The 24,015-nt window shown below is 37.8% G+C and overlaps 2 protein-coding genes across 3 annotated transcripts; both read right to left on the reverse strand.

Annotated features, from left to right (window-relative positions):
* Positions 1–17,138: 17,138 nt before the first annotated feature.
* Positions 17,139–22,566, reverse strand: LOC120902926 (alpha-L-iduronidase). 2 transcript variants are annotated; one of them, XM_040312022.1, is made up of 7 exons: positions 22,205–22,566; positions 21,704–21,888; positions 21,530–21,625; positions 21,123–21,459; positions 20,241–21,062; positions 20,010–20,173; positions 17,139–19,835 (listed from the first exon to the last, which is right to left on the reverse strand). In XM_040312022.1, the coding sequence occupies exons 1-7, from the start codon at positions 22,546–22,548 to the stop codon at positions 19,696–19,698; spliced, it is 2,088 nt and encodes a 695-aa protein (XP_040167956.1). In that variant the 5' UTR covers positions 22,549–22,566; the 3' UTR covers positions 17,139–19,695. The 2 variants fall into 2 exon arrangements, with proteins under 2 accessions (XP_040167956.1, XP_040167955.1); XM_040312021.1 differs by having other exon boundaries at positions 20,235–21,062.
* Positions 22,567–22,617: 51 nt separating this feature from the next.
* On the reverse strand, positions 22,618–23,982 carry LOC120902927 (PRADC1-like protein). Its single transcript, XM_040312023.1, has 3 exons — positions 23,387–23,982; positions 23,049–23,304; positions 22,618–22,944 (listed from the first exon to the last, which is right to left on the reverse strand). Exons 1-3 carry the CDS (start codon positions 23,511–23,513, stop codon positions 22,650–22,652), a joined length of 678 nt encoding a protein of 225 aa, XP_040167957.1. The 5' UTR covers positions 23,514–23,982; the 3' UTR covers positions 22,618–22,649.
* Positions 23,983–24,015: the final 33 nt, after the last annotated feature.

The following is a 24,015-nucleotide window of genomic DNA, read 5'->3' on the forward strand; positions in this document are numbered from 1 at the left end:
TTTGAAGACTATACCATATTCCAGTATCAGAATCGAGCACGTGCAATGCAGCAGTTTTTCGTTAGTTTATTGTAAAGTTCACAATGAAATAAAATAAAGTTTTACTTAAAATGTCGTTCAACTGTTTTCTAGTCATTAAATCAAAAGGTGATTTATTGCCGTCAGAGCCTTTTTGACAACGCTTCAGCACTTTACTTTTGCGATCATTAACATAGACGCTTTCAGGTTGTAAGCTTTTATTCTTCATAGAATTCAAGTTAATTGAAAATTCAGCCAGCAGGCGAGAGCGAACCATGCTGCCTGCCTGCCTTTCTCCCCACTCCGAATGATAAATAATCACATCTAACACACGCATACACATACACTAACTAGGCAGTGATGTTTCACACCTTGTGTCGGGTGTGAACTTCTGCCATTCTCTTTAGAAACATTTTCCTCGCAGCATTTTCCTTCCCGCCTGCTGTCTGGTACAACTTACAACTAATGGCCATCGGTAGAAGCCAGTTAAAACTAAGTTTTCTAAATTGCCGTAAGAAGCACATACCAGCGTACATTCAATCTACAAGGGAAGCAGAAATTGCGGCATGCGAAAGGCGACCAGCGGAAGATGTGGTAGTAAGTTTTCAAGTGGTAAGTGATATACTCGCCGGGCCTGGGTGAACTCAAAGTTGTTGCCAATTCGCCGGCACCGGCAACACCATAAGGAAAACATAAATTATAATGCAATGAATCACAGGTGCTACTAACACGAGTACTCTATATCAGGCGGCCAACCACTCACCTACCACGCTTTCATAGTGCTTGCTGCTATCCCTATAAAACCATCCTTTTAGTTAAGGCTCAAAGAGACAGGCATCGACAGACGGTAAGATTGATATTGCTAACATGGATCAAAGTGTTGTTTTTTTTTTCATTGTGATTTTTTAATGAAACAGTTTTAATATTTTAAAAGCTAAATGGATGATAAATTTATTTTCTTACTGTTTTTTATGTAATAATGTTGATTATCTATCTACCGCAAATGACATCTAATTAATCTCGTAAAAATAAAGAAAAATTCTTAATCAGCAAATCAGAATTACAATATTTTAAAGCAATACCTATGACACTGTCGCTATATTTTTTTCTAAGAATGCCCGGGATCAAGGACATAAGATTTTATTTGGATTAATTGAATGTTGTCGTATATAATATGCTATTTGTCGTATATCACATGCAATAATCATTGTGTGAGGCTATCACTATTTAATATTACCATTACTACTACTGCTACTACAAACTCCTACTACTACTGCTACAGCTAATACTACTACCGCTTAAAAAAATATAAGAAATAGTAATAGTAGTAATTGGCATGAATTGTAGTAGTACTACTAGTAGTAGTAGTAGCAGCTATACTTCTACAAGTAGTAGTGATTTTTTTAAACTTTAAATTTCACCAGTTTATTTTGTATTCCTTCATTCATTTAAATATAAGTGCCGATTATGTGACTCAACTGCTTGAGAAAAAGTATCAAAAATGCTAATTTTCTATTATGATCCGTGTTAGAGCACTCGATTTGTCTCTGGTTTGACATATCGAACTGAACGAAGGCCATTTGCATTACCTGACTCAAACGGAGACCGTTTTTGTCCAACTGCTTTCCGTCAGGTTAAAGCTACGGAAATCGTTTTGTTTTACGGTTTAACTACTAAATACATGCAATACGTTTGGTTTAAAAATATGTAATTACATTCAGAAGGGATTTTTTGTAATTATTTACTTAAAAAGGGTGGAAATAACAAAATGCACAGAAATTTGAGAAACGCATCTAAAACGCTACTTTGCATGGCATTGCCAAAAATATTTTAAGAACAATGATACGCCACACGTATAAATAATTATAAATTGGTACGATACTTCCTGCGTTCCGCGATGCAGTTTGTTTCAACTAACAAAGCCATTTGAGATCAATTTGGCAGCAATCTCTCGAGTCAACGAAAGAAGTCTCTAACAAGCTTGTATAATACCGATTTCGTTTCAGTTCGTGTAGCGCGGTTTTGTTTGATACTTTTCCGTTTGAATTAGATAATTGACACTATAACCAGTTTATCTTTTCGACTAACTTTATTATCTGCTTTAAACCTTGTTCATCTATATGCGGGTGGATTTCATTTTTAATTGCAAGTATTCCCCAATAAACGCTATTAATACGGATCGGAGGCAATAGGGTATCTCGTATACTATATACTATATACTCGTATTTTTGAGCTCTTGAGCTATTTCACTGAATGACAGTAGAAGTAGTAGTAGTATCAGTGGTGGTAGTAGTAGTAGTATTAGTAGTAGTAGTAGTAGTATTAGTAGTAGTAGTAGTAGTAGTATTAGTAGTAGTAGTAGTAGTAGTATCTGTACTACTGCTAGTAGTAGTAATAGTGGTATAAGTAGCAGTTATAGTACTAGAAAGTATATTATTGCTAATATTACTACTAATTCTGCTGCTACAACCCTTTATTCATATTGCTGCTGCTACTGTTAAAAGTTATAGTAGAAGAAGGTAGGTAAAGATGTACACTTTAAAGAAATTTAACATTTTAAAAATCTTTTAATATAAAAATTCAGCGACTATGAAAACGATCTTACACTCATATTTTATCATAAAGTGTGTTAAAACTTGAAAGTGAATTAAAAACATGGTTTTAATTAAATAAAATTAAAATTAAAAACACTGTGTGCAGCCCTACCTCGGATATGTTATTATAATTTTTTTATACTTCGATTGTCTTTGATTTGATTACTTCTTTTTTGATAATTCGGTCTTCAAAAACTGTGCGCAAAACATCGATTGTAACATGAGCTGGCTCTCTTTATTTTCAAAGCAAAATAATCCACTAATGCCTTTCAACCAAAAGCCAGACCAAAAAGTCACTCGTAATTAACATGTTCATCAACATCAACATTAAATTTTTTTTAAAATTAATTAATTAAAATTCAAAATTATTTAAAAGTTAACTTAACTAAAATATAACATTAAAACAGTAATAGCGGACTGGTAGAAGAAGGAGACCGTAAGTGGGTCTGAACATTTCTATGATTGCTAGGGGCGCTCGATAATTCAGTAGCTTAGAAAGAATGTTAATCACGCAATTTCTAGCGATTTGCCATAAACTGCTCGCAATTCTTTACGATCTTTTACCATTACGATCACGTCATACTGTCACTGTCATATTGTTATGGTGACGGAGATGCTCCTTTATGGACGAAGAAATCGCTTAAGTTTTGTTCATCGCCGGCGTGCTTTGTAAAAATACCAACTGTACAAAATATAGAACAAATCAACGTTATTGTAAAAAAAAACAGCTACAACCGTGTACCGAAATGTCTTAAAAACTGAATTTAGAAATACACATTACAGATCGAAATAGCTCGCAATGGTGGTGCCGTTCTGACTTCCACACCTTACTCATAGCGTCAAAGTATGGCTACAACGAACACCTCCCGTGTACACCATGCGGCCTTCCCCAAACCTTCTGGCCTGAACTACGGAACAAATTTGTTTGAAACAAGTTTGTTGAAACAGCAACAGTCTAGCATGATTACATCATAACAATTTATTCGTTTCACTTCGTTTGCGTCCGCTACCTTCCGTGCTGTAAATCTCACAGGATCATTCGAGATATGCACATCGCCAACCAGAATCGTAAGCTTCTTTGTCCCGGTGAACAGATCGAATGAAGGATACAGCTTGTACCCAGTGTGCTCCAAAGCTAGCATCCAAATCATTCTGCTTACTGTTTGCTGACCATAGCGACTGAGAATGAAAGAAATTTGTCTGTTTTTGGGGCGAATCGTTTGCCAACCATCTACCTGGATAGAGAATTCCCGTGTGGCGACCCATTTCTATCCTTCGTTAGTTTCTACTCGCGCTCTCGTTTGGGAGTTCACGCAGATGAAGGGAACCGTTTAAAGATGTACATTGTTTGGACATTGACAACAACAAAAAAGTTTGATGAAGCGATTGTAATGTAGAAACTTCAGTTTGCTCAATATTTGGAATAATCAGGAAATACAAATGATGAACGTACCAATCTACCAGAATGATACTTACCAACTTAAACTGAACTTAAACTGAACATTTCGGAATAATTTAAAGTAACTTAAAAACGGAAAACATACCAAACCTTTAAAATGTTACTGTTTGCATTTTGCGTTTGTCGCTTGTTGTGTTCGTTTAAAATGATTCGTTTATTTAGGTATTATGCAAAAGAAGTTGCTATGTGTTTTAATTTTTTTAATTACAAAAAGAAAATAAATATCGTACAACATATATTATGAAAAAAGTGCAACGTTCCAGATAGTATTGAAGTAAAACTGACCATTACAAATCTTATTCGCAATCAGGAATAATATCATAAATCTAGTTCAATTGAAAAATAAGAAATAAAAAGACAGTTTACTAGTAATATTAAAATATTAAAAACTAACTAACTAACTACTAGTTACCACTACGATTTACGCTTCCTTTAATAGACATGGAAAGATCTAAAAGGACCCGCATGTTAATGTAGGCAGTCTAAAATACAAATTTGCTATAATTACTAATAAAGTATATAACAAAATACTTCTAGTTGTCATAGTGTAGGTTTAACAAATACAACTTATTACCACGATGTAAATCCAACCAAATTGACGGTGTGGCAACATCATTCTCAAACCTCATTAATAAGACATGCTAGTAAACTTTGCGAAAAAACACATAAACCTGGCAAAATCCCTTCCCCACAGTTACAATTCTATCGCGCCCGAACCGAGTTAGGATAGCAGGAAGGGGTTTAATGAGCGTACGGTTCCTTTACCACCACCACCACCAGACACTACAGTGTGGTGGCACTGGTTGAGCTTTATTTAGCAGTATTGTGGACACCATTTGCACATCATAGACAGGGACAGTGTAAATGTAGAACCAGCCTCAAATTACACAGCATTTACTGGCGGTGGCGGGCATCCAACCACGGTTGTCTACTCACGGTTGAAAGGGCACGCGATAAGAGCAGCGTGTACGGGTCGGTCAGTGAAAGCTTGTTTTATGATTCGCATCAAACAGTGCCCAAAAACCGTCGACCACAAAGCCAGGTCCACTTATTTGGCATCGTGGTGGTGGATTTATGCGACCTTTATTGTGCAAAACCGCCGATATAGCTGTTTTGTGATGGAAAGATTTTGTACCATCGAGTTTGAGCGATCGATCGCCCAATGGTCAACAAGAAAATGTTTGCTGCTCACTGCTTGTGGCCACTATTTCCAACTATTTGCTGTACAATTTCATTCATATTATTGTTTTTTTTTTTTGGTTTTTTTTTTATTAAGGACCGTTCGTCCACATTCTTGTTTTTGTTATATTAGAAGTATTTAAATCCGATTGAGAACAGTTTGTTAGTTATTTAGTTAAGATTTCCTAATTTACATCTTAATTTCACGATTTTTATCATATCACAAAGATGCATCCAGAAGCTAGCGTTTTGATTGAATCATACAATAAAGTCAGTTTGCAACAATTTAAAACAATTGAGTAAAACCAAATTTTGCAATTTGGTTAAATATAATGTGGTTGCAAGGATGTTATTATTCATTGATCGATTGACTATTTGAATGTATTCCGAAATAAATTTATTCATTTATTTATTCATTGATTCATTTATTCATTTATTCATTTATTTATTTATTTATTCATTCATTTATTTATATATTTATTTATTTTTTCATTTACACTTTACTTCATTTACTTTAAATTTTATTTATTTATTTCTGTTTTTTTATTTGTTTTGACTGCCACCCCGAATTTAATTATAATTAAGACTTAAAAGCAAGAGAACGAAGACAAATTGAGAATGGGAAAAATACAATTGACTCTTACTCCGTTTGCTTCCAATTCTGGAAGACTACGGCTTCGTTCGACTACGGCCTTGGACGACTCCGAAATATGAACAAAAAAGTAATTTGGTTATTGAACAAAACTATGAAGAAGGAAGTAACAAAAACAAATAACGTTTCTAAACGATATTCCCTAGGTTGGTTGAGAAAAATTACATTGGAAATACAAAAACCGATTGAAACACACAACGAGAAGACACAGGGATGTATGAAACCCACATTGGCAATACATAACAAACCCCATTGAAGAGCTAAATCTAATGTGTTTCACACGAATTAGTCATTTTGGCAATACTATAAAAATACTTTGCCTTTTCCAACAGTAATTATTTACTATATTACTATATCACAAAACAAGAGCACTTTGTGGCTGTACTTGTCTGTTCTTCACAGTTGTAATTACCATCATGACCATTCACAGCATATCGCTTATATTAAACATAATTCCCCAAAACAACCAAACAAATGACAATTTTTTACTTCGCGATGAATACCGTTGAATTGATTACATAAATTTGCATACCCTCAGCCAAACATACACACCGAAAACACATGCAAACCAGCAGCAAATCCGGTGAGGATAAAAATGGAGGTTCACTCACAAGCGCTCGCTGCTCGTAACAGGATGCTTTTGGCCGCGCAACATGAACAGTACAGGTTTAGGACGATTTGTGAAATAGCTTTGATGTCGCACAATTCATGCCAGGGACATGTTTAAAATTCCATCAACCAGCGGTGTGTGATGCAACCAGCGGGAGTAGTAGCAGCAGCAGCCTTTCAAAAAGCCGGTTTATTTAAATTAAGCACTTTACCTAGATGTAATGCGATCCATCACGTTCAGCTGCAATTACTAACAGCTAAAGCTACAGGGAGCGAAAGAAGAGAAGACAAATTAAAACAGCTTTGGTCAAATTAAGAAGACATCAATATTGCCCCCAGTGGCTGCCACGCTACCACCACACGATCATATGCATCAATTCCATGAAAAGCAACGAAAAATTCAAAAAAAAAAACTCTTAAAAAGTACCTGGAAAAGAAGTGATGGCTAATTCCATCTTCGAACAATCCTATTAAACTAAATCCAGGATAACAATGAGGCTACAGCGGACGGTATTTCCAGTATTCCCACATACAGCCATACCCGCTTGTGATGGCTTTCCGGGCAGGAAAATCGCTTACGAAAGATCTAATACACCTCCGATCAACCCATTAACATTTATCGAAACCAATTTCCGAACTTTTCCCCCCACCACCACCACCACTGGGACTAATTTTCCAACGTTATTTCTTTATCATTCGATTTTCCTTTATGAGCGTAACAATGATGCAAAAGGTGTGGGAAAGAGGAGCGAGAGGGCGAGATGGTGGTAGGTAGGGATGTATTTTACCGAAAATCTGATTTCCCATCTCAGTTATGACCCACTTTACAGAAGCTTACTCAGTTTGGTGTTAGGCTGCACAGATTAATCGTGCTTTCAAGCGCTTAGCAACTCTTCCATTCATTCATATCGAGTATCTTACATTTGCCATTCTAGGGTGTACGTAGGAGCAACTTACAATATCCGATTGCCCCAAGGCTTTCCAACGCTTCCGAGTTTTTGCAAATTTATACACTTTGTGTTTTTGTTAGGTGATGGAAGAAATTTCAAACCAATAAAAATGCATTCGTTTGCCTACTACGGAAAGTGGAAAAAAAATATGTTCTTGTTATTGTTTTGATGTACATTAAAATAACTAAAATGATATGAAACAATTTTGTTTGAAGATTTTACATAAATTTCATTTAAAAAAATGCAGTTTTGATCGGATACCATGCTATTTTTGATCCATGCAATTTATCACTCCCGATATTTTGGTTAAAACCTTTATTTTTGTAGCTAAAATATCGCTCGATACTGGCGGAAAGTGCTGTAGAGTCCGTAAGTTTCCACGAGCAAGTGTCCCAAAATTATGAGAACCCTTGAAAACCCCTTTAAATAATAAAACCTTACATGGATTTATAAAATAAAATATTACTTTATTATCTAAGTGTTGGTTATTTATCCAATACTTTTTTCCATTCACCAGGCGCAAATCCGATCTACATTGAACATTGGATCCGATCTGATCTACATTATCAAAGCATCAGCCAATGTTGTGTTATCAATCAGGACTTGTAACCAATTTAGTAAAAGTCTAAATCAACCTGCCTAGCCAACAATACTAGAAGAATACACTAAAGAATACACTAACTATCGTCACTAAAGCTCTTAAACTGTTAGGATTTGTCTTACGTGTCTCGGCCGACTTTAAAGATCCTTTCAGTTTAAAAACATTATACTGTTCTTTAGTCCGTCCCATCCTGGAATTTGCCAGTGGAGTTTGGTGTCCCCATAAAATTGAAAAAAAATCAGAAAAAAATCACACGTGTTATGTTTCATCGTCTTCCCTGATCAAACCAAATTCCACGTCCTTCGTATAATGTTCGGTGTTTACTATTTGGCTTAGGGACTTTACAGCATAGGAGAACTACGGCTCAGATAACTTTTATGCATAAATTATTAATTGGAGATTTTGATGCACCTGACATTTTAAATTTTATTTGCTCTTCTACTCCCTCTAGAGGTCTTAGAAGTAGAGAGCTACTAAGAAGCCCTTTTAGATCGACTGGTTTTGGTGCCAATGATCCACTGCTCAAAATGATTGATGTGTATAATAGGTTAGGGTTATCAGCAGATTTCAATCAATCCGTTAGACAGCTGCGTCAGCATATTCAAGTTAGTTCCAGGACCATACTTTAAACTTGTACTCTGTAAGCATTAAGTTATTTAGGCATACTGCCCGATAACTTTGATTCAAATAAATAAATAAATAAATAAATAATACAAAGTATAAAATTACATACAAGAACATGTTCCGTTTACAAACATCCAAACATGTCTATAAATTAAATCTCAAAACAAAACAAACAATACCCTTTTAACTAACCATGAAATGGAAGAACAAGTAGAACAAATTTAAACAATACAAAAATAAAACCCAACCAAATCAGTTTGCATTTCAGAATTATAAATAACAAAATTCTTTAAAGAGAAAAAAGCGTCTCCGAATAATGTGAGAAATAATAACTAAAAAAAATATATATAACTTAGTTAATTGCATAAGAATGTGCATAAAACGTTGCATGAATTCGAAAGGAAAAATCACCATTTTTACTAAATATGAATAATTGCAGCAACCAGAATTAAGCCATTTAGAAAAATAGTAAAATACTAAGTAAAATGTAATAATTTATTAATTATGTACGTTTAGGTATAAGTAAAACCAGGATGATAAGGTAAAAGTAAACACAGGCCACCTTTCCAAATCGAAATTTACCACCTCTTACCATAACACTATGTGAATGGTCGTATTTTCGCGATTTCTGCAAAAACTAAAAGAAATAAATAAAAACAGTGAATCCAAGATAGGTGCAAAATGCGATTTCACGTCGTTGTATATTCTTTTATATTTAAAAAACCATTGTTACGCGACTTTTTACGAAAAACAATAATTCTAGCGGAATAGGGTAAATAATTTAAAAAAAAACATTTGATGATTCTTGCAAAAATACATTACTCAGTAAATAAATCATGAAAAATATTCGTCCAAAAATACTAATTCTAAAATGTAAATACTAATCTAAACTTCCAATATTTTTGAGAACAACGTGAATTTTTAATTGTGGAAAACAAGAAATCAGTGAAGGGTTTAATTTCCCCTGTGATACACACATGTAGACTGTTAAACTACACATGAACAGAAAAAAATGACGGAGTCACGATAGACCAATCACCAACATTTATACTTTACTGGGGGGTTAAATAAAAAATCCCGTTAGCAGGGTCCAACCAACAAACGGTGTAGACTCGAATCGATACATAACTGCAAACCACACACTTTTTTTCCACCTCAGGAAAAGGAACAGACCGTGTTGATACCGTCCATTGCATTTCCATTTCCAGTTGCTGAACTCGATCATATCACCAGAGGGTTAAGAATGTCATTCAAAGTGCAATTGCAAAACCACTGTTCGTCACGAGTTGGATGAACATTTGAACGATTATGCTGCTCATTCTTTTGCACCCGTCCCCGTTGTGGTGAGTGAAGTGACGCTCGCTCGAAAGCTATTTCCTGTCTTGCGATTGTTTTTCACCCTTCTGGGCATATTTTCAAAATTGTTTCCGCAAAAAACACACACACATACACGCAAATGACCCCCGGTGAATGTCACATTTTGTGGAAAACCTTGTACTCTTCTTCGCAACAAAGAATGTGTCTTTCAACCATACGTGATATGCGGCAATATTCTTCATACTTTTTTTGCGGCAATATTCTTCATACTGTCCACTTACTGTCCAGCACAACGCAAGCAGAACGCACCGATTAAATTGTAATAATCACGCTAATGCACCATACTTTGGGCGAAGGCACGCGAATAGTTAAGCTTGCACTATAATTATCCGTAATAGCAGGCTCACCCTCACAAAATGAGAAACTTAGATGAGATTCTTTTAAAAGCAGATAAAAAAGTATTAATATACAAAAAAATGGGTGAAAATGGTAGCGTTCGCTAATAAAGTTTGTTATCAGAACAAACAAAAACCTAAACAGATAAAAAAAAATACCGCATTTGTGCTGCATTGAATATTATACTGCATACATAGTAAAACGATCACAAAACATGCTCGCAATTCTCATACTAATTGCTGTAAAACAAACGACACAGTAAACAATAAACTGCATATTTTCTACACACCACCAATAATTACAGCACAACCCATTGGTCACTTTCGCAGGAGCAAAAGCGACCTTTGCCCTCCGACCTACTAATTAGTCCACTAATTGGGGCTGTTGTCTGTGCATCTCTATCACATCAATCAGGTCGCGTTTACCTCGTCACGGAAGGATTGAGCGAATGCAACGCCATGCAACAAGCGCTTGGCACGCGCACACTGCAATTTTCCACACAAATATTAATTAGTGACAGTAATGATGGTATCGATGACTCATCGAATGGTTTAATATACCTTTGGTGGTTGATTTAGTTTTCAAGTAGGTGATATCTCATCACCCGTTGACCGTTCAAGGGTAGAAACTAATGCTTAATAAATTAAAAATTTATTACAGGATTTTTCCAGTCACGTTCAAATGTTGACATTGTTTTTCACCGCGTTCAAAATGGTATTCCACATCACTCTGATTTTGTGAGTTTATTTCCATCATACAGAGTTTTTCTAGTAAATTTCCAATCACTACAAAAGTTTTCATTGCTTGAGATATTTTTCAAAAGCTGTTAAATGTTGCAATTGCATAATTTTTCAGTTCTTCTAAATGTTTTTAGCACGTCTCACACATTTTTCAGTTCTTCTAAATGTTTTTAACACGTCTCAAGCTGCATTGAGTTGGAATGAGTTCTTTGTGATGTGTTAAAAATCATGGGAAAAAACTGAAATTTTATTTCATTTCATGAGACAAATACACTATTAGTCAGCTGTTGAAAAACATCTTGGAGGCGGTGAATAATTATGTTCACATTCGAAAGTGAATTGATAGCCTCATTACAAGGCGTAATAAAGTATACAATACAATATACAGTGTTTTCCAAGTCACTTTCAAATGTAAACATAACTATTCAACGTTTCCAAGATGTTATTCAACAAATAGTGTAATTGCTCGATAATGAAATTTTAGGTTTTACACATGATTTTCAACATATCACAAAGAACTGTCAAACTCAATCCAGCTTGAATTGTGTTGAAAATCATGCTGAAAAAATTAAAATTATGATGATTGAATTGAAAAATCAGTTTGATGAGGATTAACATCTTGCATGCAGTTTATCACCTTCGATAGCTCCGTTGGTATAGCGGTGGACTGTGGAGAGTGAACACTAGTTGCACGCGGTGAATAACAACGTTTACATTCTAAACTGACTTGAAAAACCCTGTAATATTTAGGTTCTAGCTATTGATTAGAATTATCAGTTTATTCGATTTATATTAATATTATTTTTTTTTTTCTGGTTGACTCTTTATTTGATGCACTCTTTCACTGGAACTAGTAATACATTTTTGTGGGACTACCATTTAAGTAATTATTGGATGGCAATAGTGGAGGAAAAATGTTAACGATAACTGTTACCAAAATCAAAATTTCATACTAAAACAGTTCCGGTCGTCCGAATGTCTTTATTTTTACCATAATTTTATATATCGTGTTTCGTATTTATTTAATTAATTCATCTGGCTTTAACGAGCCTACAAAACCATGCTTAAACCTAATGCCTTATTCATATTCTGTGAGAAACTAATTTATCCTGGTCAAAAGGTGCTAGGTAATGAAATATCTAATTAAAGTTAATTTTAAAGTTAATATTAAAATACAAAATACAGTCTAACACTACGGAAAAGAAGCCAGCAGCTAATAATGGTCTAGGTATAAGAGGTCTAAAAGGAGCAATCAAATTAATATAAGGTGACACAGAGGGTGCATCAATGAAACCACACATTATATTGTACAGCGCCTACCACAACTATATCGACAGTCGTTTTTCGCGATTTGCGGAAAATTCATAACCGCGAGGCTACATGAGGTGAAATATACAGCGAAATGAACTATTTGACAGGCGAAATATCTGACGGATTAAGCATCACAGCAACCAGCTGATGTGCAATGTAAACAAATAACGTGCAAAAAATCGTAACTAAATCCATTGAATAACTTCAATATCCAGTACTTCGTCAATTTTTAGTCAACAGTTCGCAATTTCTTCCAATTAGGGAATGTTCTGCTTAAGAAGATATTATTTTTAAGTGAATTTCGAAAGCGGATGTTGTGTCTCCCCCAACCCTTTTGCTGTACCTGTCAGATATTTCGCCTGTCAAATAGTACATTTCGCTGTATATTTCACCTCATGTAGCCGCGCGGTAAGAGATAGATAAAAACAGTGAATGTATGAGTTTTTACCACAGTTTTACAGTTTACACGACTTATGACGAAAACACAAATTTATGGTCGTACCATAACTGTAAAGACACTTCGAAAAACAGGTTTTATCTGCTAACTAACGCATTTAAAAATCGTTCAAAAATATAAATAACATATTCAAGAAAGGTTTTAAAGAAAAATATTTTTGAACGAATTTTAAAAAGTGATTTTATAAGTTATTTTAAGGTTATATAAGTTTTATAAGAGTAATTATCAAAATGTATTTTTTTAAATATCAAAAAATTTCACAAAAAAATATGTTCGCTTGTAATGATTGTTTTGAAAATGCAAACCAAAGTTTATAAAAAGATGTTCAAAAATTATTTTGAAATTGCCATTTTTAAAAAATAAAAAAAATATTAACGAATTTTTAAATTAATTTTTGTACAAGAAAAAAAATTGATATTTAAAATATAGTGAATGATTCAAAATGTACATCACTTGATATAAAGTTTAGGTGCCACATTCATGTGACGTTTCCATTTCTCGAACTGTAATCCGTGGAAATCGATTAATTGTAATTCTAACCTCAAACAGGAATTTCATCAATCTCGATTAGTATATATAAGGGATTCCGCTAATCGCAATGCTGTTTTGTCAGTTCCGTCCGTGTACACATTCTGTAAGTATTCCCTTGTTATTTTGTTATTTGTTATTTAACAACAAATAACAAATAATAAAAAAAAGATAAATTTCTTGAAAAACCTCGGAAAACTATGCACAAATAGCTCATATAGTTAGTCTGCTGTCAGAACTGCTGCCTTTCCACAAACAACTCGTCCCCAACCAACATGGCAGGCTGGTTGCCATTAGTTGTCATGAACCATTGGTGACGGAAATTTTACCGGAACGTAAAGCCTGGCCGTACCAAAGCCTCAGTTTAGTGCCCTACACTTTTAACAGTAGACCACGGAATTGGCACTACGGGTTTCAGCCTGGTTGCTGTTGACAATCTGTGGACGTTGCTGTTGATCAGTTCTTGGGTGTACACATTAGCAAAGTCTGCCACAAACTGGTTCAACAACTCGTCGGCATATGCCCATTTTGTACAGTGGTACGATGTGGAAAACATGTCAGGTTATCTCTTAAAACGGCGACTCCGGCAACCTGGAGCAGCATTTTAGGAAGTCTTCCAGTACTCCATGTACCGCAGGTCCCGCAATCGCCGTTTGAAGTCAGGCGGAACCCTAAGCTGCTGAATATGTGTTGACATCCGACGCCTGGATGTCAATCAGCAGTCGTGCGACAATTAATGTACCGGTAACCATTCACTCCCGAATGGTCCCTTGCCCCCATACGTAGGACTGACTATCCTGCTATGCTAACAATAAGGCAAGCTCACTTCATTAGTGGGTACAGGCAGGCCTTGACCGACAACGGTTGTTGAGCCAAAGAAGAAGAAGAAGAACCATTCACCCACAAATAGCCTAGCTTACCAAGTACGCCTTTCGGAAGTTCTTAATCAAATAACATTTGATGGGTTTATCAAGTGGCGTAGGATGATTGATATGGTTCCGGTACATTCCTTGTCGAAAATTTCTATCTCCCCCAACCCTTTTGCTGTACCTGTCAGATATTTCGCCTGTCAAATAGTACATTTCGCTGTATATTTCACCTCATGTAGCCGCGCGGTAAGAGATAGATAAAAACAGTGAATGTATGAGTTTTTACCACAGTTTTACAGTTTACACGACTTATGACGAAAACACAAATTTATGGTCGTACCATAACTGTAAAGACACTTCGAAAAACAGGTTTTATCTGCTAACTAACGCATTTAAAAATCGTTCAAAAATATAAATAACATATTCAAGAAAGGTTTTAAAGAAAAATATTTTTGAACGAATTTTAAAAAGTGATTTTATAAGTTATTTTAAGGTTATATAAGTTTTATAAGAGTAATTATCAAAATGTATTTTTTTAAATATCAAAAAATTTCACAAAAAAATATGTTCGCTTGTAATGATTGTTTTGAAAATGCAAACCAAAGTTTATAAAAAGATGTTCAAAAATTATTTTGAAATTGCCATTTTTAAAAAATAAAAAAAATATTAACGAATTTTTAAATTAATTTTTGTACAAGAAAAAAATTGATATTTAAAATATAGTGAATGATTCAAAATGTACATCACTTGATATAAAGTTTAGGTGCCACATTCATGTGACGTTTCCATTTCTCGAACTGTAATCCGTGGAAATCGATTAATTGTAATTCTAACCTCAAACAGGAATTTCATCAATCTCGATTAGTATATATAAGGGATTCCGCTAATCGCAATGCTGTTTTGTCAGTTCCGTCCGTGTACACATTCTGTAAGTATTCCCTTGTTATTTTGTTATTTGTTATTTAATAACAAATAACAAATAATAAAAAAAGATAAATTTCTTGAAAAACCTCGGAAAACTATGCACAAATAGCTCATATAGTTAGTCTGCTGTCAGAACTGCTGCCTTTCCACAAACAACTCGTCCCCAACCAACATGGCAGGCTGGTTGCCATTAGTTGTCATGAACCATTGGTGACGGAAATTTTACCGGAACGTAAAGCCTGGCCGTACCAAAGCCTCAGTTTAGTGCCCTACACTTTTAACAGTAGACCACGGAATTGGCACTACGGGTTTCAGCCTGGTTGCTGTTGACAATCTGTGGACGTTGCTGTTGATCAGTTCTTGGGTGTACACATTAGCAAAGTCTGCCACAAACTGGTTCAACAACTCGTCGGCATATGCCCATTTTGTACAGTGGTACGATGTGGAAAACATGTCAGGTTATCTCTTAAAACGGCGACTCCGGCAACCTGGAGCAGCATTTTAGGAAGTCTTCCAGTACTCCATGTACCGCAGGTCCCGCAATCGCCGTTTGAAGTCAGGCGGAACCCTAAGCTGCTGAATATGTGTTGACATCCGACGCCTGGATGTCAATCAGCAGTCGTGCGACAATTAATGTACCGGTAACCATTCACTCCCGAATGGTCCCTTGCCCCCATACGTAGGACTGACTATCCTGCTATGCTAACAATAAGGCAAGCTCACTTCATTAGTGGGTACAGGCAGGCCTTGACCGACAACGGTTGTTGAGCCAAAGAAGAAGAAGAAGAACCATTCACCCACAAATAGCCTAGCTTACCAAGTACGCCTTTCGGAAGTTCTTAATCAAATAACATTTGATGGGTTTATCAAGTGGCGTAGGATGATTGATATGGTTCCGGTACATTCCTTGTCGAAAATTTTTATCCGTTCTTCGGGCGTTCACACCGTACCGGTAAAAACGGCGACGAGTCCTTGCATGGTACTCCGTTTCGATCGTGCATTTCTGGCTACTAACGATCGCCTTAAACGTCTTTACACCTAAAATAAACCATACATGCGAAAGTAAAGTATACTCATCGTTTTCTTACAGCATTTCTTTGTCTTACTTTTCACGAAAGCACGTGCTGGTGCATCCGCGATGATTATCGCGAAAGCTGTGACTTTACCGTGTACACAAGATTCCCTATCGTAAACTCGTTTGATTCAAAAGTCTAATTCCGGAGACCGTCCTGCAAAGATGTCTCCTTCGTAGGACTTTTCATTCACCAAACCCGCGTTCTGCATGATACCACCGTAGGATATACCGGGTTTACGACTTACAGCTATCTACAATTGTATACAAATGATCAACACAGTTCTATTCCAAAACAAACCGTTAACGATTGAATGAATCCGCAACAGATTCAGTCGAAAGCGGCACGGCAGAACGCACTGGCAATCCTAGAATGAACAAAAATGCAGAGCAGATAGTCAATAGACATATTAAATTACTTTAATAACTGTAACCGTCGTTCGTTCATCGTTACATACCCGAAGTCTATGGTTGAGGCTGATCCGCAACAGCGAAACTCGAAACTTTCACGGCAGGATGCACCGGCAAATCTTGTACTTCTAGTGACTTAACCGGCGCTAAATTCGCTTTGAGGTCTTGGCCTGCCTCAGGAGTGTCCGTAACCGCTCGGACTCCTGCTCCAGACGGCTCCGGCGACTCCGACGATTCCGGCTCCGAACGGCTTCTGGGGCTTCTTCTGATTTTGGTGGAGTCATTCGTAAGGGATTTCGATTTTTTTATTCCGATTTTCCGGGTGACGAATTTACCCATTACTAATGCACAGTAGTCTTCGGTATAACACTATTGGATTGTCTACATTCAGCGGTCGGCAAACTTTGAGATATGTGCCTGTGCTCCATCGGATGCGATTGTTGTTTTTTTGTAATTATATCATACAGACAAGAAGGTTTCAAATTAGTGATTCTCATATTAAAACTAATTGTAAAGATTCGTCAGTTAAGGATCGGCAACAGAGTACGTTAAATTGTAATGAAATGAAATGAATGAAAACAACAAAGGTGCAATATTGCTTCTTAATGAAGCCGTCCTTCCATGCCGCAAAAAATAATGAGGATTTTTTAAATAATCGCTTCTGTTTCAAATGCTCATTTTATTGTCGTGTAGATATAATTGGAAGTCCGCGTGGTTGGTTCCCATACATAAAAAGGGGGACCGATGTGTGGGGGCTAACTACCGCGGCATCCCCCTACTATGTTCACCGTCCAAAGTCCTCGAATCCTTGATGCACAAATCCATCCTTTCTACCATCGTTGGACACCTCTCTCCGCACCAACATGGTTTCATTCCCACAACCAACGCACAACCTCATCCAACGTTATGGGTTTTGTTTCTTCTGTTCTCTGTAATACGATATCTGGTCGCCAAACTGATGCCATATACACGGATTTTAAGGCTGCCTTCGACAGTTTCCCCCTTGACCCCTTGATTACCAAACTCGAAAGACTCGGTGTCGGAGGTCGATTACTGTCATGGTTCAAATCCTATCTGTGTTAGAGTTTCGTCCTGCTTGTCAGATTCTTTCACGGGCCTCTCTAGAGTCCCTCAAGGAAGTGTTATCAGCCCCCTTCATTTCGTTTTATTTACTGAACTCCTTCTCTGTTTGGTGTAACAACAATGGCCTTCACCTTTGTCCTAATAAGTGTTGCGTTATTTCGTTTACCAGATCTGCGTTCATTCCGTTCAGCTACTCCCTATGTGATACTGTCATACGTCGAGTATCGTCGGTAAAGGATCTGGTTGTGTGGCTGGACGAGCAGCTGTTCTTTAATACACATGTTGATCATGTCATGAACAAGGCCAACAAGTCATTGGGACTCATTATAAGACTCGCTTCTGAAATCCGCGATACCCTATGCTTAAAGTCTCTGCTACTGGGTCCGACCTATCTTGGAATACGTCGCCGTTGTTTGATCTCCTCCAGGCGCGACAGCGATGGCCAGGCTGGAGAGTGTCCAGCGTAAGTTCACTCGAGTAGACGCTTCCTTCTCGGTTCTCATCAATCCCTTCCTTCATATTCTATCCGATGTCGCCTTCTTAGATTACTCCCCATCGAAGATAGACATTCCCACATCCCTGCAAGTTTCATCTCAGCTCTCCTTTTAAATGAACTTGTCATCCCATCCCTCTTATCCGCCATTACTCTCTATGCGCCCTCTCGTCGCCTTCATGATATACCTTCCCTATCCATCCCATCCCGCCAGACCCGCTACGGTTCGAACGATCCTTTTCTCCGAGCTCTATCGGCTATCAACAACTTTTATCAATTATTTGACTTTAATGTCCAAGTGTCTCGATTACGTTCACGTCTTCGTGATTTTTCTTCACTCCAGTCCATGTAACCTGTACCCGTCATCCTTATTTCCTCTCGTCAACTAACATTAATCACACACTTTGTTAAGCCACTTTGGCGGACACTTTCAAATAATAAAATAATAATAATAATAATGTATGCTTCACATACGAGAATTTTAACCTCGAGTTCGACCGTAATGATACTTTCCTCAATCCATATTACTATAATGAATGTTGAAAGTGGGGGACAATTTGAAATGTAATAGTGTTTGGCGGTTCGGGAGTAGAAAGTTTCGAAGATTTATTCCCTACAAAGATTCGATCGGATCGGATCCCGTTTATATGTTTCGATGGGGATTCGATAGCGATTCCATTGGAATTCGGTTGCAAATCGATTGGGATTACGATCGCAATCTATTATCGATTGGTTTCCAATAGGATTTACGAGAAATCCGCTAATCGTTTGAATCGCTATTGAAAACAAACGTTTTTAATATCATTTTTGATGGATTAAAAGGAGAATAATTTAGTAAATGTGGCTTAATGATAAAGTTAAATCAATTGATGAAAATTACCCATTACCCAAAGAGGGATTAGGATTCGAAGATTCGAATCCCTCTTAGTATTCGTATTTCCCAACACTAAAATGTAATACTAAAATCTGTTCAGTAATTTACTTCCGAATTGTTTCTTAATAACTTTCAAAATAAGGCAAATTATTTCGCGGGCCTAATTGAATGTTGTGGAGGATCGTATTTGGCCCACGGGCCTGTCTTTGCCAACCGCTGGTCTACATTGATGCGTCAAATATTGGCGGCCTCAACCTTGGTGCATTTGTCGTTTGCGTCGAATTGAGTAACATTTAGATGGACCTCTTTAGTGCTGCATCTTTGTGCTTGAGCAAAGCAGCAAGATTCTAGGACTTTGTTCTTCAATCACTGGATAACGTCTGGCGTGTTGTTGATGTTAGATGTCTTTAATACGATGTGGAGCTAGTAGATGAGATGGTTCCCTACTGCTATAATGTGCCTCAATCGAAACTTTTTATAGCATAAAAAATGGACATTGTTTGCACAAGCCATTACCGTTTTGTCTTCATCATGTTAGTTGATATGTTTCTCCTTTGATGAACCAAAGTGAAACGTTGCGTTGGTCCCATAATGAACCGGTGTAGAAAATGGTCCTTTCCGACCATAAAAATCAACGGCACGCACCTTGTAGTATCCTACCACACCAGAGCATACTGTTGAGGGAATAGTAGATATAAGTAAAATTATAAATTTATTCGATTTTAGGATGCCATTCGACTGGTTTACTGCTGATGCCATTGAATGCGTACATTAGATACATTTATTCAACACGCAAACAGTTCATACATTAACGAGAGCAGTGCAAAATAAAAAAGATTTATACTAACCGGAACTGATGTCTCGTTTTCCACTAACAGGCCTGATTTTACTAACATACTGATAAAACATGAAAGGTGTATGTATAAACCTATTAATAATACACCATTTGTGCTTCCGTTTAGCATCAGTTGAGCGTGTAGATTTAAACCAAATCTGATACGTTCGAATACACCTACAGTAAAAGGGCAAGCAATTGATTAAAAAAAGGTTATTAACTATAAATCTACACTTACACATACCGATGATCCTTCAATCCATCCGTTGACAATTTCCAATGTATTAACACTTCATCCTGAAACACCATCCTTACCCGCACACCGTAAACTTGTCCAGGGAGAGCATAATCATCACTGCATACCCGTACGCTAACAATCCAAGGAGCGCGCAAGTTTAAGGAAAGATTAATATTTGACAATCCTTTTCCACGCTGAACATTCTGAGATCCTGCCAGCAAAATGCTTGGAAGCTGAACTTCACGCATAGCAGCAAACTGCTCGGTTGTTGGGTACGGTGGCTTGCCTTGCCACTGCCACACACGAAATGGATCGTTTCGACCATCCTGCACAGCTTCTAGCAGGTAGTTGAGGCGAGTTCCGATCAACATATCGGTAGGGATGGAAATATTCAAATGCGATCGTTTCTCATGTAAAGGGAAGCTATCGTTCGATCGTGATGCTAGCATGCAAAGATACGTCATATGTTCATCAATCGAGGCTAAGTACGAAACATTACCCTCTAGGTAATGTGTTGGCCCAGCGAGTGGAGCCAAGTTCGCTAGCATTCCTAGTGCAGAAAACACTGGCTTTACCACGAACTGCACATGTGGCGGATTGGTAAGATTCATCTGAAACCGTGCAAACAGTGTGCGCTGCTCGAACACGTACGGATAGTAGCTGAGGAATGCATTATCGTGGGACAGAAACTGTAAGTGCTGTCGAAAGTCATCCCCGTCGGTAATTGCGGACCAATGTTGAGTGACTATCGAAAAAAGCATAGCTGCGTAACGCACATCCGCCTGAAACGGACGGGCCGTGGACCAACCAGCGATTGGATCGGCTTCACTAAAACGAAAGTAAAAGTGTATAGTTGGAAGCTTACATGAAATCAATGTACAAACTCACTCATTGGCAAAGCTTAGACGTTTAACATTTGGGAACCATTTCAACACATCTTCCAGCAACTGTCGACCACCGTCGAGCACTTCGGAAGCCCAACGTCCGCTTCCCTTACGATGAAAGGTGATCGTCTCGAATGGACAGCTGTGTGGAGTGGTTGAATTACAAACTTCCAGCACAGACCAGCAGAAAGGATGATGTTGCGCTGATTTAAATAGACCCGCTGGACCGTACAAAGGAAACTTCACCCTTTTCATAGGATCATTGCCCAAATTTAAAGCACTAAATCTTTGACTCATTACATCCAAGCCTTTCCGGACGGCAAATACGTACGATAAATAGTCTGGAATTATTGAAAGGGGATTATAAAACTCTTCTCAATCGTCAGAAGTTTGCTTTGGAAAGGAACCTACCATTTACGGTAAAGTTCAACAAATTGTAGCTTCGTAAGTCGGGTTCATTCCACGTTTCAAATCTCCATCCTGCTACGTACTGCAAACCGTACCGATCTGGGTAAGACAAGTATAACAGCATATTTTTATCACATCTCTCCACAGTGATGGTAGGGATTCTAATTTCAAGCAAACCTGTATATCTTTCCACTAGTTGTTGTACTAAATCCGTCCAAAATGTTTTCCTGCAGGGTAGTTCAGAATAGCCTTTCGGTATGCCCATCAACTCAAATCCAGGATAAAGTTCTACATTATGCAGATGATTTATCAACATATCTAACGCGGTAAAGTTATATCGAAAGTGGTTCCTCTCCTCCGAACTGGAATAGTACAAATTATTTGAACGAAGTGAAATTGAAGAAGATTAATTTCTTTCAAAACTAGCACGTGCAGTTAAAAGAATCTCGTCATTAAAAGAATATATTTTACAACAAAGTTATCACAATCAGCTGCTGTGTCATACCCTATCATGACATCATAATCATACTCTGTATGGTCTTGGGGAATTGGAGATATATTGCTTACACTGCTTGCAATCGTTGGTTTTTGGAAAGAAAATTCAAATTATGGTTCCATTTTCAAGCCATTGAAGATAATGTGATGTTACGCTTAGGAAGGTTTTAGGATGTAACTTACACTTCAAGAAGCTCTAGAAGCCAATGGATCCGCACATGGCTAAAACCACGAGCCGGCAGAGATCCAATGAGCTCCAGGTTTGTCAACGTGTCTTGCGATAGCAAAAAAGCTTCACTTGCATTGCGCGGCTCCGGTGGGCACAATCCGGTGCTGGTCCAAAACGGTTTCAATAAACGAGTCTGCGTCAGATCTTTTCGTGCAAGTGTTACCGAGTGAGTGTTAAGTCTCGTTGCAACATCCCATGTGCTACAGCACTCCAGCACATGGCGACTGTCCGCCAACCAGAGCCATGATAGTAACATTTTCCCCAACAACAGCATTAGCGTCCTCATTGTTTCAGTCATCTTTGTGTTCAACACTGGTTTGCTTTGTTCGGTTTCCGGCAGATGGTGTTGTCGGTTGCCGAGCCGATAAAATATCAAGTTACCACCGCTTTATTGCTCGTTTACCAAGGCAACCAAGGCGGTTGATTTATCATGTGCGGCTGTATGAAGGTGAGATTGACGGGAATGTTCACGATCGCGTACGGTAGGTTCATCTTTTTTAGCGTCTGGCGAATAATTATTCCATTCTTGCCGTGCAAAAATCCAGCCGGAATGTCGGTATCGCGGTCGGTATTGTCATGCACCATCTCGATGTAGTAGTCAAAGTCATCGATCTCCGTATCATACTCGGTCACAATTATGGCTGCGCCGCCTATCGCTTCCACGTTGATGGCTTTGGTTAGAAACGAACAGTGGCTATAAATAGACGAAATTTGTAAATTATCAATTTTGAACCAAATGAGTATCCTCCCACTTGCACACACCCAAACTGGGGTCGGCCAGTGCTTCATAGTACTTACCCCCGCTCGACGAGTGCAATGTTGCCCTCCAGCTCATCGGCGTTTTCGAATTTTGCAGAGCACGCATCCGCTGGAATCGCCGGCACCAGCTTCCCTTGCGGAGATTTGTATGAAATGCCAAACGTGCCACCGAAATCTTTCGCTGGTCGCAACCGATACGTGTACTCCAAGGCCGAAGGTTCTAGAATTTCGAAAAACACATCACCTGCAATGATGTCCTGCGTACGTACGCCATCGTTCATGTGAAGATTGTTAGCTAGAAGAGACACAAAGCAAATACAATGCATCAGGGCAGGGTGACTAAACGAATCCATCTGCGGGGAAATCGGGAAACTTACCACCGCACCATACGAATGATATCAACGTGAACCAGCAGAACGTACTAACGACGAAGTGTAGTCCCGCTTGCCGGCGCCATATTCGTAGGACCTGAGGCACCACAACGGATAAAGCGTGGCGCGTCATTACTATTCTTGCCGGTGCTTCTTACGGTGTTAACCTACCGGAAACTGCACACCACTCGGTTTTCGTACTTGCGTTCACCTAAACACCGACGATCGTCACTCACTGGCAAAGTAAACTCTCAAACATTCGATCCCTCTATATGCCACGCATTGCGCTTTTCGTACGGCAAAAGATAACACAAGCGTCTCAAGTTCGGTGGGACGATTATCTAAATGATGATAGTGTAATCTTGTATCAGCTACGACCACGCTCCGGAAGCGATGAGACCAGCGAAAAGAGAGCGATGGTTTTTTAATACAGTTTAGCGTACAAACTAAATATGAAAATGACCAACTACGCCAACGACAACTACTCGTCGTCTCGCTTTTTGATTTCTATATTTTTCGTCGTAAAACTTTCCAAATTGTCCCGATATTGATTGCACTCTTTTTCGATTTTCCACGCGTTTTTGCTTTTGCAATGTTTGTAAACAAATGCCAGCAATGACAAACGCTAACAGCTG

The sequence above is a fragment of the Anopheles arabiensis genome, chromosome 3 (assembly GCF_016920715.1).
Source record: "Anopheles arabiensis isolate DONGOLA chromosome 3, AaraD3, whole genome shotgun sequence".
In the NCBI taxonomy this organism is placed as follows: domain Eukaryota; kingdom Metazoa; phylum Arthropoda; class Insecta; order Diptera; family Culicidae; genus Anopheles; species Anopheles arabiensis.